The sequence below is a fragment of the Chelonia mydas genome, chromosome 12, assembly GCF_015237465.2.
Source record: "Chelonia mydas isolate rCheMyd1 chromosome 12, rCheMyd1.pri.v2, whole genome shotgun sequence".
In the NCBI taxonomy this organism is placed as follows: Eukaryota; Metazoa; Chordata; order Testudines; family Cheloniidae; genus Chelonia; species Chelonia mydas.
In genome coordinates this window covers 9,438,736-9,452,159 of record NC_051252.2, presented here as the reverse complement: position 1 = coordinate 9,452,159, position 13,424 = coordinate 9,438,736, and the positions used below count along the sequence as shown (strand labels likewise).

Sequence of the window (13,424 nt, the reverse complement as noted above, 5' to 3'; positions counted from 1 at the left end):
TCTGTATTTGCAAAAAGAAAAGGAGTACTTGTGGCACCTTAGAGACTAACCAATTTATTTGAGCATAAGCTTTCGTGAGTTACAGCTCCGATGCTGTAACTCACGAAAGCTTATGCTCAAATAAATTGGTTAGTCTCTAAGGTGCCACAAGTACTCCTTTTCTTATTGCATACAGAGGCAGCATACCGTGGGTATTGCTTATAGGGGTGTGTCCAATGGCCCTATGAATGAACCTGTTCCAGTCAAACTGAGGACATTAAATGGGGCTCTCTTGATTTAGTCTTCTATTGTTTGTTGTGGGGCTCTGTGCTATAACCCAGATGCAAGGCAATGTTGTCCACTTAGCTACATTTAAAAACAAGTGGATTTACAAATAACTGCTTCCTGATTGACATGCCCTTGGCAGGCTGCCCACATATGGCCCAGTCCTGCAGACCTGAAGTCAGTGGGAACACTCAGGTGGGTAGGATTTTACCCTTATATTTTTCACTGTTCTCACTGGGCTCATGGGGAACACATAGGAATGGGAGCTGGAGTGGAGGAATTCTCAGACTTGCTCCTTGTGGAGATGTCTCTTCAATTCACTCCATCTGGGTGTAGGGTTTACCCCTCCCGTGGGACCATTTCCAAGGGATCAATTGGTGTCTAGGTCCATTTACACAGAAACCCAGTGCCAGCTCTGTCCCCAATACACCCTCCCCACAACGGGCAGAACTGATGAAGTTTTAACAGCCAGCTGCTGTTCCAAGGTGCCCTGTGATGCAGTCTGTCAGGACTTCTCTGGCCCCTTCTGAAGGCCTTGTCACCCTGACAACCCCTGCTGAAGGAAAGCCCACTTGGACCAGGCTACCGACATGACTTCATACTCCAGAGGCCTAGACGGGCCAGGCAGAGACACTGACCAATCGGGAGCCATCAGGCCAGTTAAGAAGACTTGTCTGCTGCTTCTCAGGGGCAGTGTGAGGTGTCACTGGATGGGGAGGAATTCCTCAGTACTAGGCCAGAACCCCCAGGCCAGGCCAGGGCCTTGCCCTCAGCACTGCAACTAAGCACTTGAATTTGAGGTTTATGCTCTTTATTTAAAGTCCTAGACAGCCACATTTGGATTTATTTTTTTGATTTAACTGTTTAGAGACTGATGCCAAACTTACGGCAAGGGCCACTATACTCCAAACAGGTGTCCAAAGCTATTGCACTAAGACAGAGAGCACCTGCATTACAATGCTTGGTCCCACAGGGGGCACCTCCTCCTGCCACATGCTCCCTTTAAGAAGGGTTGCGGGAGTGAAACTCTGATGCAGCCTATATGCCTATCCAAATGGTATCTAAACCGTTTTGGGGTTGCGAAAGTGGGTAGCAAAGTCTTGTGAACAGGCCTATTTCCAGTATTTTCTGTGTGGTCAGGCTGGGGAGATTGCAAGAAGTGCCTTCTTTCAGTGTTTCATCACTGTTTTTTCCTGTTCCTTCTAGAAACAGGAATAGCAGGAGAGGTGAAGGGTGAAGAGGTGAAGGGGAAGTTAGTTGAACTTTTGAACCTCTTAACAGCTTGGGTTTGGATTTGGGCTGTGTGTGAGTGAAGAGTTGGGTCCTTTGTTAATGCACACCCATTTGCCAATCACTACACTCGTCTTGGTGAATGGTCTCTGTGTGTGTGCATACCCCCCACCCCAGGTGTGTTATGTTCATTCCAGTGGCTGAACCTCAAAAGAGTAGCTATACTGAGGCTGAATGAACCCCACTGGGTCCAGCTGATGTTGGTTACACAAGTCAAGCCCTGCAGGATCTGTCTGTAGAGACTGGCAGTGGGCCAACCTCTGTTGTTTTCTCTTGAAGGTCTTGAGTTCTGAGGTTTGTTTGACTTTTCTAATGTGGGTCTGATTGTATCAGAACTGGGGTGCTCATTCTTAAATATTATAAAATATTGAGTCATTGTCTTTGTACAGTATCCATTTTGATCCTTATATAGGATAGGTGATACCCTAGGTAGAACATTGATTTAATGTTACTTAATTAAATAGTATTCATTTAAGTAACACATTGTGCAGTTCAGTTTGCCTCCTGGGTTCCTTCTTTCATGCAGCATTTTCTCCTTTGATTTTTTTGAATGAATTTATGACCCAGAAAATAAGACTTCATTTTATGACTGACTCCGAGCTGCCTGCTGCAGCTTTTATTCCCTCCATAATAAAATCTTTCTTTTGTTTAGCCAAATTCTCCTTTCTAGCCCAAAATAATGGGCTCAGGCTTAGAGAGGAGATGATAATGATGATGATTTCCCTTTTCACATGGAGCATGTGAATTTTGCAGCAATATATGGGAAAACCTGTGCTAACAGTTATTTGTCTCAGTTACCTATCAAATCCCAGTCTTCACAAGAGTTCCTCATTATTAATTGTATTGTGCTGTGTTGGCCAACTCCTTGGCACAAGCACCTTGTCTCCTCCTCTTTGATCCAGAGCAAAACACAAAGTTGATGCTTACCAAATAGAAACAGGAATTCCCAAAGGGATTCTGATCCTGCCCCCACTGAAATGCTAAAGGGATTGTGGCAAAAAGTCTATTGACTCTTTAGTGGGGAGTAGGACTGGCTCTGGGTGGCTGGAGAATCAGCACAAGGGTGTGGTATGGTACCTTGAAGTGAGAGCTGTCATCTTTCCATTTCCTTCTTTGAGCAAATACTTCACTATTGAAGTGGTAGGCTGGATGGCTTAGGACAAAATAGAGTTTGTATATGAAGCCTGGCACTTCTCTCCCTGATAGCAGTGACTGAAGGTTATCATTGCTTGATGCCCTCTAATTGTTCTTAATAGAATGAGTTGGTGGTTTCCATTCATTTCTAGAGGATAAATATCTATACTTCAAAATCAGTCCTACTCTTGGATGCATTTTTGTTGGCAATCTCAGCGGAGAGAACAATGATTAGCATGGAAAGAACTTTCTCCCTTAGGCTTGGTCTACCGTCATCTAGAGGAATTTTGCAAACATTTCACACTGTTAGCTCCAGTGGAGCTTAACTAGTGTTAGCAAATGTAGGAGCCCAGGCATAGACTGGAAACTGGCTGCTATGGTATTTTAAGCACCTGCTCTGAGCAAGGTTGGATGAATGTTTTTAAAATACCAGAAGTGTAGAGATGTTTACACTACTGCTACCTAAGACGTAACTTATTCTGCACATAAATGAAAGTTCCAAGACTGTCAGTCCAATAACTTCCTTCTCCAGTAATCACTTAAATTCTGGGGTCTGTGGCCCCTCCCTCATCAGGGAAGGGGAGGGCCTTTTCTAGTGGATGCCTCCCACCATCCCAGGATTTAAATAGGCCAGTAACTTCTTTTTTCACAGTAAATACCCTCTAAAATACAAAATAAAAATACCATCAGAAATGAGCTTTGACAAGCTAGAAATCTTGATCACACTGTTTAGGTTTGGAACTGGATATAATCTTGGTATTAATCGTTTAGTAAAAAAAGAAATGTAACAAATCACAAAAAATAGTAAAAATGTGTCTCTCTTTTTAATTCTAGATTTTCAGACGTGCTGACAAAAATGGTAAGTCTGTATATTCATATACATTTATTTTGCTTTTCTTTTGACTGAGCCTAGAATGTTCTTGTGGATAATTGTATCTAACTCCTCCCCACCCTGAAGCCTCATACAATCCAGGAGACTTTAAGAAAGCAATACAGGTTAATGCTTTGAGAAGGTCATGTAATTCTATGGCTGCGATATTCTTAGAATCAATGTGACACTAACCTGAAACTCTTAACAAGTAAATGTGTTCCTTAAGCAGTTCAGATCTACTCTATGCCTGAAAGCAGTGGTCTGTAAATTACACGTCTTGAAGGAACATAAACCAACTTCCTGAGAAACAGTAACTGACTGATCCTGTTGTAATTGTTCATCTTTGTGACTTAGTTCTGTCCCATTTGCAAAGCCGCTTGTTTAATGGTGTAAAATGGATGGCTCTGTCATCAGCAGGGGAAGAATTCAGAGCCACCCAAATCTCTTGTCAGTCCTCTCCTCAGGGCTCAATTCACTGCCAAACTCACAAAATAAGGCAAAACAAAAGCTAAGTCCTCAGAGCACCCCAGCTGCTAGGGCCAAGAGGCCCATCTATCTGTAGCTGTACCTGGAGCGGGATGCACCTCTTCCTCCTAAAGCCCCACTGAGTCATGTTACAGACAGGTCTTAACCCTTCCTTGGCCATTCCACTGTCACAGGTTCACGAAAGATTAAGAGGCTTTGTATGTGTTGAGGCTTTGGTGGTTTTGTGGAGTCATGTGGATTTTCTTGCATTGAAATGGATTTTGCACTTATCCCAACGGGAAGACACAAAACTGTAGCGAAGTCCAATATATTGCCACGACGCAATGAATTACAGAGATTATTCTTTCTTGGATGATCTGTTTTGGATTCTTAAAGAGATAAGTGTTCTGCTTTCTCAGTGAGAATCTCAGGTGAGATGGGAGATATTTTACTTTATCTGAACACAGCAATTCATTTTCACTCTTGAAATCTCAAGATCCAGTGTCCAATCTTCTCCCAACAACACCCTGAGATAATCGGTTCCGCACCAACAAGTGGTGTGTTTGTGGAGGGAGTTATTGGCATAATGGGTGGGGTTTCTTATTAAATAGGAGGCTGGAGAAAACCAGTCGTACCCTATCCAGGGATGGGATTAATAGGGAGATTCATGGGTCCCAAAAGAGAGCTATAGTGGCAACCACAACTGTGAACATGAAGAGGTTATACACACTATTGACCTACTGGAGTCTGTGCAGTAAAGGTAACACCAATGTTTCAACCTGTCCCTTATAGGATAGGACCCTATAGGCTGAGTTACCTTGTTTTTCTGTCCCTTGGCACAGAGAGAGATGCCACAGGCTTGGGAGGAGGCTTTCCATGCTCGGCCAGTTAGATCCGCTCCTGCTGGGGAAGGAAGGCATCCTTTAATGTAGAAGGAACTCTTAAAACCCCGCTATGTATCTGCCAGATACCAGGGGTTGTTGCCTTGAGAAAACAAGTTAACCATTTTTCTGGGATCAGAGGGGAGGGTGGGTTTGGTTTTGGATTCAAGAGCCCCTTGCTGAAAAAAGAGAATAAAGAAGGGATTAAAAAATGAAATAAAATGCCTGTATTAAAGAGTGAGATCAATAGTAACTTAAGGCCAAACTAGGTAAAGAGCAGTACTATTATCTATGCAGGATCCTGCCTGGGGAGAAACTGGGATAAAGACCTGATAATATCCAGCACTGAAGGGGCCAAATTAGTCTCTGTCACTGTTGGTTTCAGGAGAGTCACCCCAGAGGTGATTTAACCCTATGTTCTGTCTTTTGTTCTTGCTGGCTCGCTCTAATATTACAGGCAAGCCACCTCCATTTTGATTATGTCCGATCTGTAGCCAAAACACAAGAAACTTCTTGTTTGCATTCACTTTTCTCAAAGAAGAGGGCTTTTTTCATGAAATCTTGTATACAGGGTGCTGTGAACTAGAATGCTGTCGGTTCAATGGTATTTATTTATATTTTTCTATTTTCCCTTTAAATTGTCAATATCTTTCTGTTGCTTAAAGATAATAGGCCAAATTCTGAGCTCAATTATGCCTGTGCCAAACTTGTGTAGTTTATCACGTTACTCCAGATTTAGACTGGTGAAATTACTTCTGTCCACAGCAAATGTTTCATGTCCTCCTCCTCTTAGGATCACTAAAATCACTGGCTAATTTTCCAAGAGAAAAAAATGATTACTGTCCTTTATGGAAAGTAATTTAATTATAGAGCAATAGTCACCGCAATAACGTGCGGTAGCCTGTTTAAAAAATTCATTTAATCTTGATTTAACATATCTACCTTGATGTTGTCAATTTAAATGATTATTTTTCAGATCTAATCACTTACTTATTTTGCCAAGTGATGTCTTCAGCACTTTTGTTTTAGTCTCCACCAACAAAACAATCCCAGATTTAGATGTACTAAGTTCAATGATTCTGGAAATTTACAAACCATTTTCTTGGCTGATGTGCCAAGATTAATGTCTGTGCTGCTGAATGTGAGTGTAGCATCTGTGTGGTGGCGTTCTTTAAACTTTGGCGTTCTGCTGCATTTGCAGCATTTCCGAAGGAACACGCCAACCAACTGGAGGGCAGAAATAGAGGTGCTTCCCTCTAACCCAGCAAATGAGGTAAAACTCTAGACATTTCCTGATTCTAGGTGCTAGGGCTTCAGATCGTGAAGATAAACTTTTGATGCAATTATCATCTCACACCGGTATAAATAAGGAATAATGCCAAAGAAATCAGTGGCGTTCTGCTGGTTAATGAGGAGGGAGCATGAGGTTGTACAGCTCGTATTCTGTGCTGCTCATTACATGCGGTAACCCTGGAGAAACTGTGTTCTGTAGACTTCAGATTCCTATGATTTATTTTGCTGATAAACTGTCTGCAGGGAAGGAAGGATTTCATTATGCCAGCTTCAAAAGCTGGTGATAGTACCCATTCAGTAATATGTCTGATTTATGCACCCTCAAAGACGTTTGGCCTGTAAAACATTAGGTGTTACTGAAGTAAATTTAGAAAGAATGTGCTATGCTGATGGGATTTAGTTACTGCACATCAGTTATAGTTGATGTTCTTAAAGGACAAATATTAGCGTCTGGGAGTAAAACCTCTTTCCTCATTTCACATGTCTGATTGACTTAGTTTTTATTATTGAAACCTGCCTGATGCTTGTCTTTTCTCAATCTTATGATGCTCAGTTACTGATGACAGGCAAGAGCTTGTCTTCCAGTATTTTAATGTTAGTAGCAGACCAAAGGCCACACAAAGTATCTCCATTAGCAAGAGTAATTCACTTATTTCTCTAATCACTAAAGCACTGCTCTCCATCTCTGATCAAAATCTTTGCCTAAATCCTCTGCAGGCCTCTCACATGATATTTTATCCCTTAATACAATTAGAACTAGTGACCTGTAAATATCAAACTGTATCAAGTTGATACATTACGATTTTGTAGCAAGGGGGAAAGGGCAAGCTGATAGAATGTGGCAGGACCGCTAAAAGCATTTTGATGTTGTGTCCATCTGACTGAAGAGGAGGAAAAAATGTAAGAAATAGAATGAAGGGTATAGGTAAACTGCACTGAATGGTTTGTTAATGGCATCTCTTTGCATAGAGAGCTGGGTTTACAAGTGGAACTCTATGGGTTTAAAGTGTCCATTCCTGATCATTTGCTTTCTGGGATACCAAGGAAGAACCACTCTACATTGTATGCGGAGGGACAGCTACAGCTGATCAGTGAACTGATTGATATTGCTAATCACTGTGGATCTTTCAGGGAGAGTGCTATAGACCCTTCACACTTGATATCTCTTCCTTTCATGTATGCTGTGGATTTCTCAGGCATTAATGAGGCCAGCTTCTATTAACATCATTGCATTCTAAACATTTCTTGGCATAATGTCTCAATTAGAATCAAATCAAGGGGGCCAGGTTTATGACATTTCTCCAAGATAGACTGGGACTGCAACATACATTGAATCAAGCATTCGACAGACCATACATAGAGATCTCATGAAATTTGAAATGTCATTTTCAATACGCAGTGGCGTATTGTTATAGTCGTTCAGGAGCGGTGCTTTCAGAAGTACCATCCTCAGCCCTACTTTGTGGCTAATGCAGCTAGTCTGACAAGTTACCCTGTGTGCACGGGAAAAGTGAGCACAGACATGATGAAAGGATTTTGTGTTTGTTCTCCTTGGCTCCTAAAACCCCCTGTTTGTCTCCAGCCATCTCACTAAGACTTCTGCCTATCAAGAACACAGCTCTCTCTAGTTGTCACTTCTTCTACGCAGGAAAGAAAAGCTTTATTTTGAAACAAATCACCAACTTTTCCTCTTCTAACCTCTCCCAAGCACCATTTCAGACCCCTTCTGTCAGCACGCGAGGAAGTGCTTGCTGTAAAACCTCCTCTGATGCTCAAAGAAACAGAGGCCTCCTTCCTTTTTATGCCTCCTTTGCCTTTGTCATCCCACATGTTGACTAGTGGAGACTGCGTACACACTGAGACAGCTTTGCTAATCAGCATTTCACACAACATAACAAAACCTGTTAATAATGCCCTGATTTTGAGTGCACTGCTTGCCAGCTGTAACATCTGCTGTGAAAATATGGATTATGTCACTTAAGGGAGAAGTGGTGCTGGCATCTTGGATCTCTCATTATGGACTTGTGAGGTTTAATCCTGCAAAGTGCTGAGCATCCTGAGTTCCTACAGAAGTCAATATGAATTAAGGGCACTCACCCTCCCTCAGGAGTTGATCAGCCCATTTTAGGATCAGACCCTAAATTCTTATTTCTTCCAAATAATCCATCAACATCGCAATTGAAACTTAAGGTGGAGGGAAACTTCTGATGTTTAGTTTTTCCCCTTTCTCATTGCTGTATTCTTACTCTCCCAACTACTTGGGTCAGTATCCTTCTTTCCTAACGAACATGTAAGCGCTAGCCAAGTCGCTGTAATTCATTCTTTTCTTATTGACTGGTCTGTAATATTGAACTCTTGTTGATCTGTGCCTGCCTGTTTCTCTCTAACTCTGAGCGTTAATATGCCAGTATCAGTGAATGACCAGTAGCAGCATTCATATGGTTTGTTTTCAACACAGTCCTATTATTTAGGGCCTAATCTTCCGAATTGACATGACATAGTGTTTAGTGCCATGAGTAAGTGCACAATAACCTGGCAGTCTCATGGTACATTTACTGTGTGCTTTTATTAATTTCACTGTAACCAGTTTTTCCCCTCATGCTCCTAGTGTTGTCCCCTGCTGGTTTCCATTTCCTATGACACTCAAGCAGGCATCCTGCTAGGATGTCCTAATTATCATGGAGCCCCAGTGGAGCTGACCAACAGGGGCTCAGAAAAGAGACAGTGACAGCTGCATATTTTTGCACTACATATTTAAATATTAAAAACACCCCCCCACCCCCACCACAGTAGGTGCTGGGGCATGTTAGGCAATGTGCAATATAATCTAAGGAATACTAGTTGTTTAAGCCACTATAGGACAACTCCAGGCTTGGGCCAGAGCTCTGGTGGCTGTAATGTCACAGCATGGTGTATGTTGAAGTTGGAGTCATCTGGAGTGACTTCCGAGAAGCTAAGGTGAGGAAAAAATGTTTGCTTAAAACACATGATATGCAAAGTGTACCCATCTTGTGACTTGGGATGTCCGTAACATTGAAATCAGTTTAAGAAAAAGCTGATTTCTGTTACTGAAGTGTCACTTGGACCAACCCAAGAAAACCTACCTGAATGAAAACTTTCGTTCTATTGTGACAGCAAGTTACTAAGGTGGCATAGAAATAAACCCTTAAATGAAGGCTTGGATCAGAATGTCTCATCTTACTTTCTTCCGACAAGGCAGTTTGGATGCTACCCTGGGACTCAGCCCTGGGTTCAGTTCTCCACTCTGCCACAGATTCCCTGTGTGACCTTTGGCAAATCATTTAGTCTCTCTGGCGTCAGTTCCCCATCTCTAGAGTGGGGATGATAGCACTGTCCTGCCTCTCAGGGCACAGATAGATTTGTTAAAGATTGTGAGGTGCTCTGATACTGCAGTAATAAGGGCCAGATAAGTGCCTAAGAGACTTCAGTGTATAAAACAGTAAAAGGTGCAGTTTAGTCTAGAGCAGAGGTTCCCAAACTTTGTTTGCCGTGCCCCAGTCACATAACAGTCCCACCCACCCCAACTCTCGCCCATCTGGGCAGGAAGTGAGTCACTGAGGGGAGGGGTGACTCCTACCCTGTGCAGCAGCAGGACCTGGCTGGCTCCTTCGTGGGAGAAGCCCATGCTAGTACCTTCCCCACCCCACCCCCTTCCTGACCCAGAGCCTCTTGCTCCTGCAGGCTCCAAAGGGTTTAAAATACAGAGGCTGTGGCTGGCTGGCTGGGTCTCCTGACCCCAGCAAGGCAGTAGCAGGGACAGCATGCAGGGAGTACCCAGTGGTCTGGGGGGAGATTGCATTGTGTTCCCTGTAGTCCTCCGTCCGTCACCTACAACCGCTGGGGACTCCCTGCGTTCTGTCCTCACTCCTTCCCTGGACACCTGGCTTGCTGCAGCCCTGTGACCTACCTTGCGTGCCCACCATAACCTCACTGTGGCTCTCCAGGGTGCTCCTTGCTATTTGAAAACCAGTGGCCTAGATCCTAGATGGAGATAAATGACTCATTCTATATGAAATCAAAAGGATAACTTACATTGTCATAAACTTCAAATTTTCATCAAAGTCACTGGAATTACTCCGGATTTTACATTGCTATGACTGAAAGCAAAATCTGGCCTTCTTTCTCCATAGGACAAATAGAACCTGCAGTAACTGCATAGAAGTACAGTAACCCTTTTCCTTTGTAACTGCAATGACACAGGACTAATGGCTTAGCATCAGTTTTGTCACAAATTACTTTGAATTCTAAAGGACGCCTTGTGCCAATTTCAGCTCCAGCTAGGTAGGATGGCGGAATGTGCATATCGGTGTGGTAGGTCAGTTGTTTTTCAGCGTTTCCCTTATTACTCACTGTCTGTCATTTTTATGGCCCTTGGCTGCTTCCTGGTGACTGTCGTTTTGTGGCAACACTTCCAGAGCTTTCTCTTTGTCTGTGGCCAGCAGTGTCAGACTCTTGAGGGAACATCTGTCAGTGACTGGCTTTGGCAGACTTTCTGATTCACTTTCCTCATGACAGCTGGCTAGTTTTGTATGGTATGTTTAATAAGAGTGATTTCCTGCACCACTACTCTTCTCCCTGCACTGTACTTTCTGTATTCCTAGCCTTTAATTCAGGCACAGTATGAAGTTCAACATCTTCTCTTACCAAGGTTATATGCTGTTTGCTGTTGCCTGCCATTTTCATGTGTCTTCAAGCATGGGAGTTACCTGCCTTTTCCGTTGCCCAGCTGTTCAGGGGTTTTGGTATTTGGGTTTTTTTTAAGATCTTACTAGTCTTCCTTTACGGGGAAAATTCTCTCTAGAAGCAGCCTCTAGAATTTGATTCTATCTTGTCAGGGAGCATTTTAGGAAAACCTAGGTCATTCCTGATTATTCTGTTATAATGTGCACATCAGAAATTCCCTGGTGTCTTCAGGAAAGAGCTTTTCTGATGATAATGACCTCTGGTCAAATCTGGAATCCTTCATAGAATATGTGTCAACCTCTGAAAACTCCTCATGCTCCAGGCTCTTCAGGATTTAGTGATTAAGGGCTGGCAATCCACTCTTGGATCCCTGGAAGTAAAAACTTCCTTCCCAGAAGGTATCTTCCATTTTTTGCATGTGAAGTAAGACTCTTCAGAAGTTCTGCTTCTGTTCATGTGTTTGCTTGAAGCTGTCTTCATGAAGACAGTTTTGCCCAAATATTCTGTCATGTTTTTTTCCTCTCCTGCACTAACTTGACTGTAGAAATTATTCATTCTTAATTTTTGGTTTATTTCTCTCATCCTTTTTTAAGTTTGCATGAGTGAAACTGGTGTTGGAAAACCGACCCAGAGCTGGAGTTGCTGTGGGATCTGGGATAGTTGTTCTTTGTATATACAAAAAGCAAATTGCACACTGCCTGATAGTGCTTTGCTTTCTTATAGTGCAGAGACACTTCTGAGGATCCTTTCCAAAGGGAGGGCTTTGAGAAGTGACAATACTGAAGGTGTAGAATTGTGCTGTCATCACTGAATATTTCCAGGGGTTAGTAACATTGAATTTGAGTGATTGTAATTTGTGAGCCTCTTACATACATGACCAGTACTTACTTTAGCAGTAGTATCCTCTCACTAACTATAACCAATAGCAGATGTTTCAGAGGAAGGTGCTAAACACCCAGGTGTGGGTAGTTATGGGATAACCACAGGAAGGTTTTCATCCTGACCCCCATTCAGCAGAGGTTGGCTTAAGCCCTGAAGCTGGAGGGTTAATGTCTCTTCCAACCTCTTGTTTGTTTTAGTGTTGATGATTTTAACTCTGATTTTACTATTATAGCTCTGAGAATATGTGGTGGATGAGGTACATTCTTGGAGATTCTGTGGATGAAGCCATGATAGGCATTTTTAAGATCCCTTTCTTCCTCCCTCCCTACTCCACACCCATCCAAAGAGTTCTAACAGAATTATGCCATTTTGCCAAGAGGACTTAAAATGATCAGCTACTAAGAATGGTGAGAACTGAAAAAAGAAAGGAAACAGAAATGGCATCCGATGAATCAGCCACCCAAATTCCCAACATTGAAAAGGCAAATTCTCAGATTGTTAAATTTTTGTTTGAATCCCAGGAAGGGACCTAGAAGATTTGAAGTATTGAGAAAGGGAGACTGTTACACACTAAGGCTAATGCCAAGTACTAGAAGATGTGTCGATTTCATAACTAACATTGCTGCAGTCCCCCAAAGTGTAAATCATCTTATCCCATGATAGAAGCATTTACTCTCTTATGCTGCAGCTTTATTGGTTAGTGAACGGAGACATGTTCTTATGCATGAACTTATTAAAGAAGCTGGGGAAAACAGCTGATGCCTAGTCTCAGGTAGAAAGAGTTTTCTACCAGTCTTAGACGCTGGGAAGAAAGCAATGTAGGTAATTGCTGACTTTCCTAGGTTGTAATTGTCACGAATTACACCTGATAGGACACGCACACCAGTGCTGCGAATTACACCTGATAGGACACGCACACCAGTGCTGCGAATTACACCTGATAGGACACGCACACCAGTGCTGCGAATTACACCTGACAGGACACGCACAGTTTGAATTTAGGCTGAGGCACAGAAACAAAGGGCACAACTGCAGAGTTCCCAAAAGACACTAAGTTTATTACGCTTGAGCGTGGTTCCCCTCTGCTAGCCAGGAGGGGACCCTGAATACAGATTATACAAAGGTTATATACTTTTTAGCAAAGCATGTTGCCCTTGTGCATCGGAAACCTTAGCCAATAAACAAACCCTTGTCTTATTTACCACCTATTCCTGCTTGGTGCATTTTTCGTGCTATACTAGTATGTTAATTACATAGCATGGTTCTAAAGCCATGCATCAGTAACTTTTATTATTAGGATGGGAGGCCTTACATTAAGGCCAAGAGACAGGGAGTTAGAGACTAACAAAAATCAGATACTGGGAGTCAAGGCAGGCTGGAGACAAGGAGGAGGATTTTTACAGGGATTCAGTATTTAAGGATCACTCCTCCTGGTGTATGATGTGCTGGCATTTAAACAATGGTGGGCCCCAAACCAAAATGGAGTCACATCTGCTAACTTTTCCTTAACATAATACAACTGTTTGCATTGACAAATATGACCTATGACACTGTTCAGGAACAGAGCGGAAGAAAACTTCAGATTTTACTTTCTGGTTTAGCTGGGTGGCCAAGTGTGCAATGATCAGCAGATTAAAAGA

General features: G+C 42.6%; 1 protein-coding gene across 10 annotated transcripts in view; it reads left to right on the top strand.

The window, feature by feature from the left end:
- NECAB2 (N-terminal EF-hand calcium binding protein 2) overlaps positions 1–13,424 on the top strand; it is a 378,861-nt gene that overhangs the window by 73,110 nt on the left and 292,327 nt on the right. For all 10 annotated transcript variants that reach the window (XM_043526524.1, XM_037877468.2, XM_043526527.1 and 7 more), the window contains one exon: positions 3,523–3,547. In XM_043526524.1, coding sequence (XP_043382459.1) covers positions 3,523–3,547 — 25 coding nt within the window. The remainder of the gene's footprint in view (positions 1–3,522; positions 3,548–13,424) is intronic.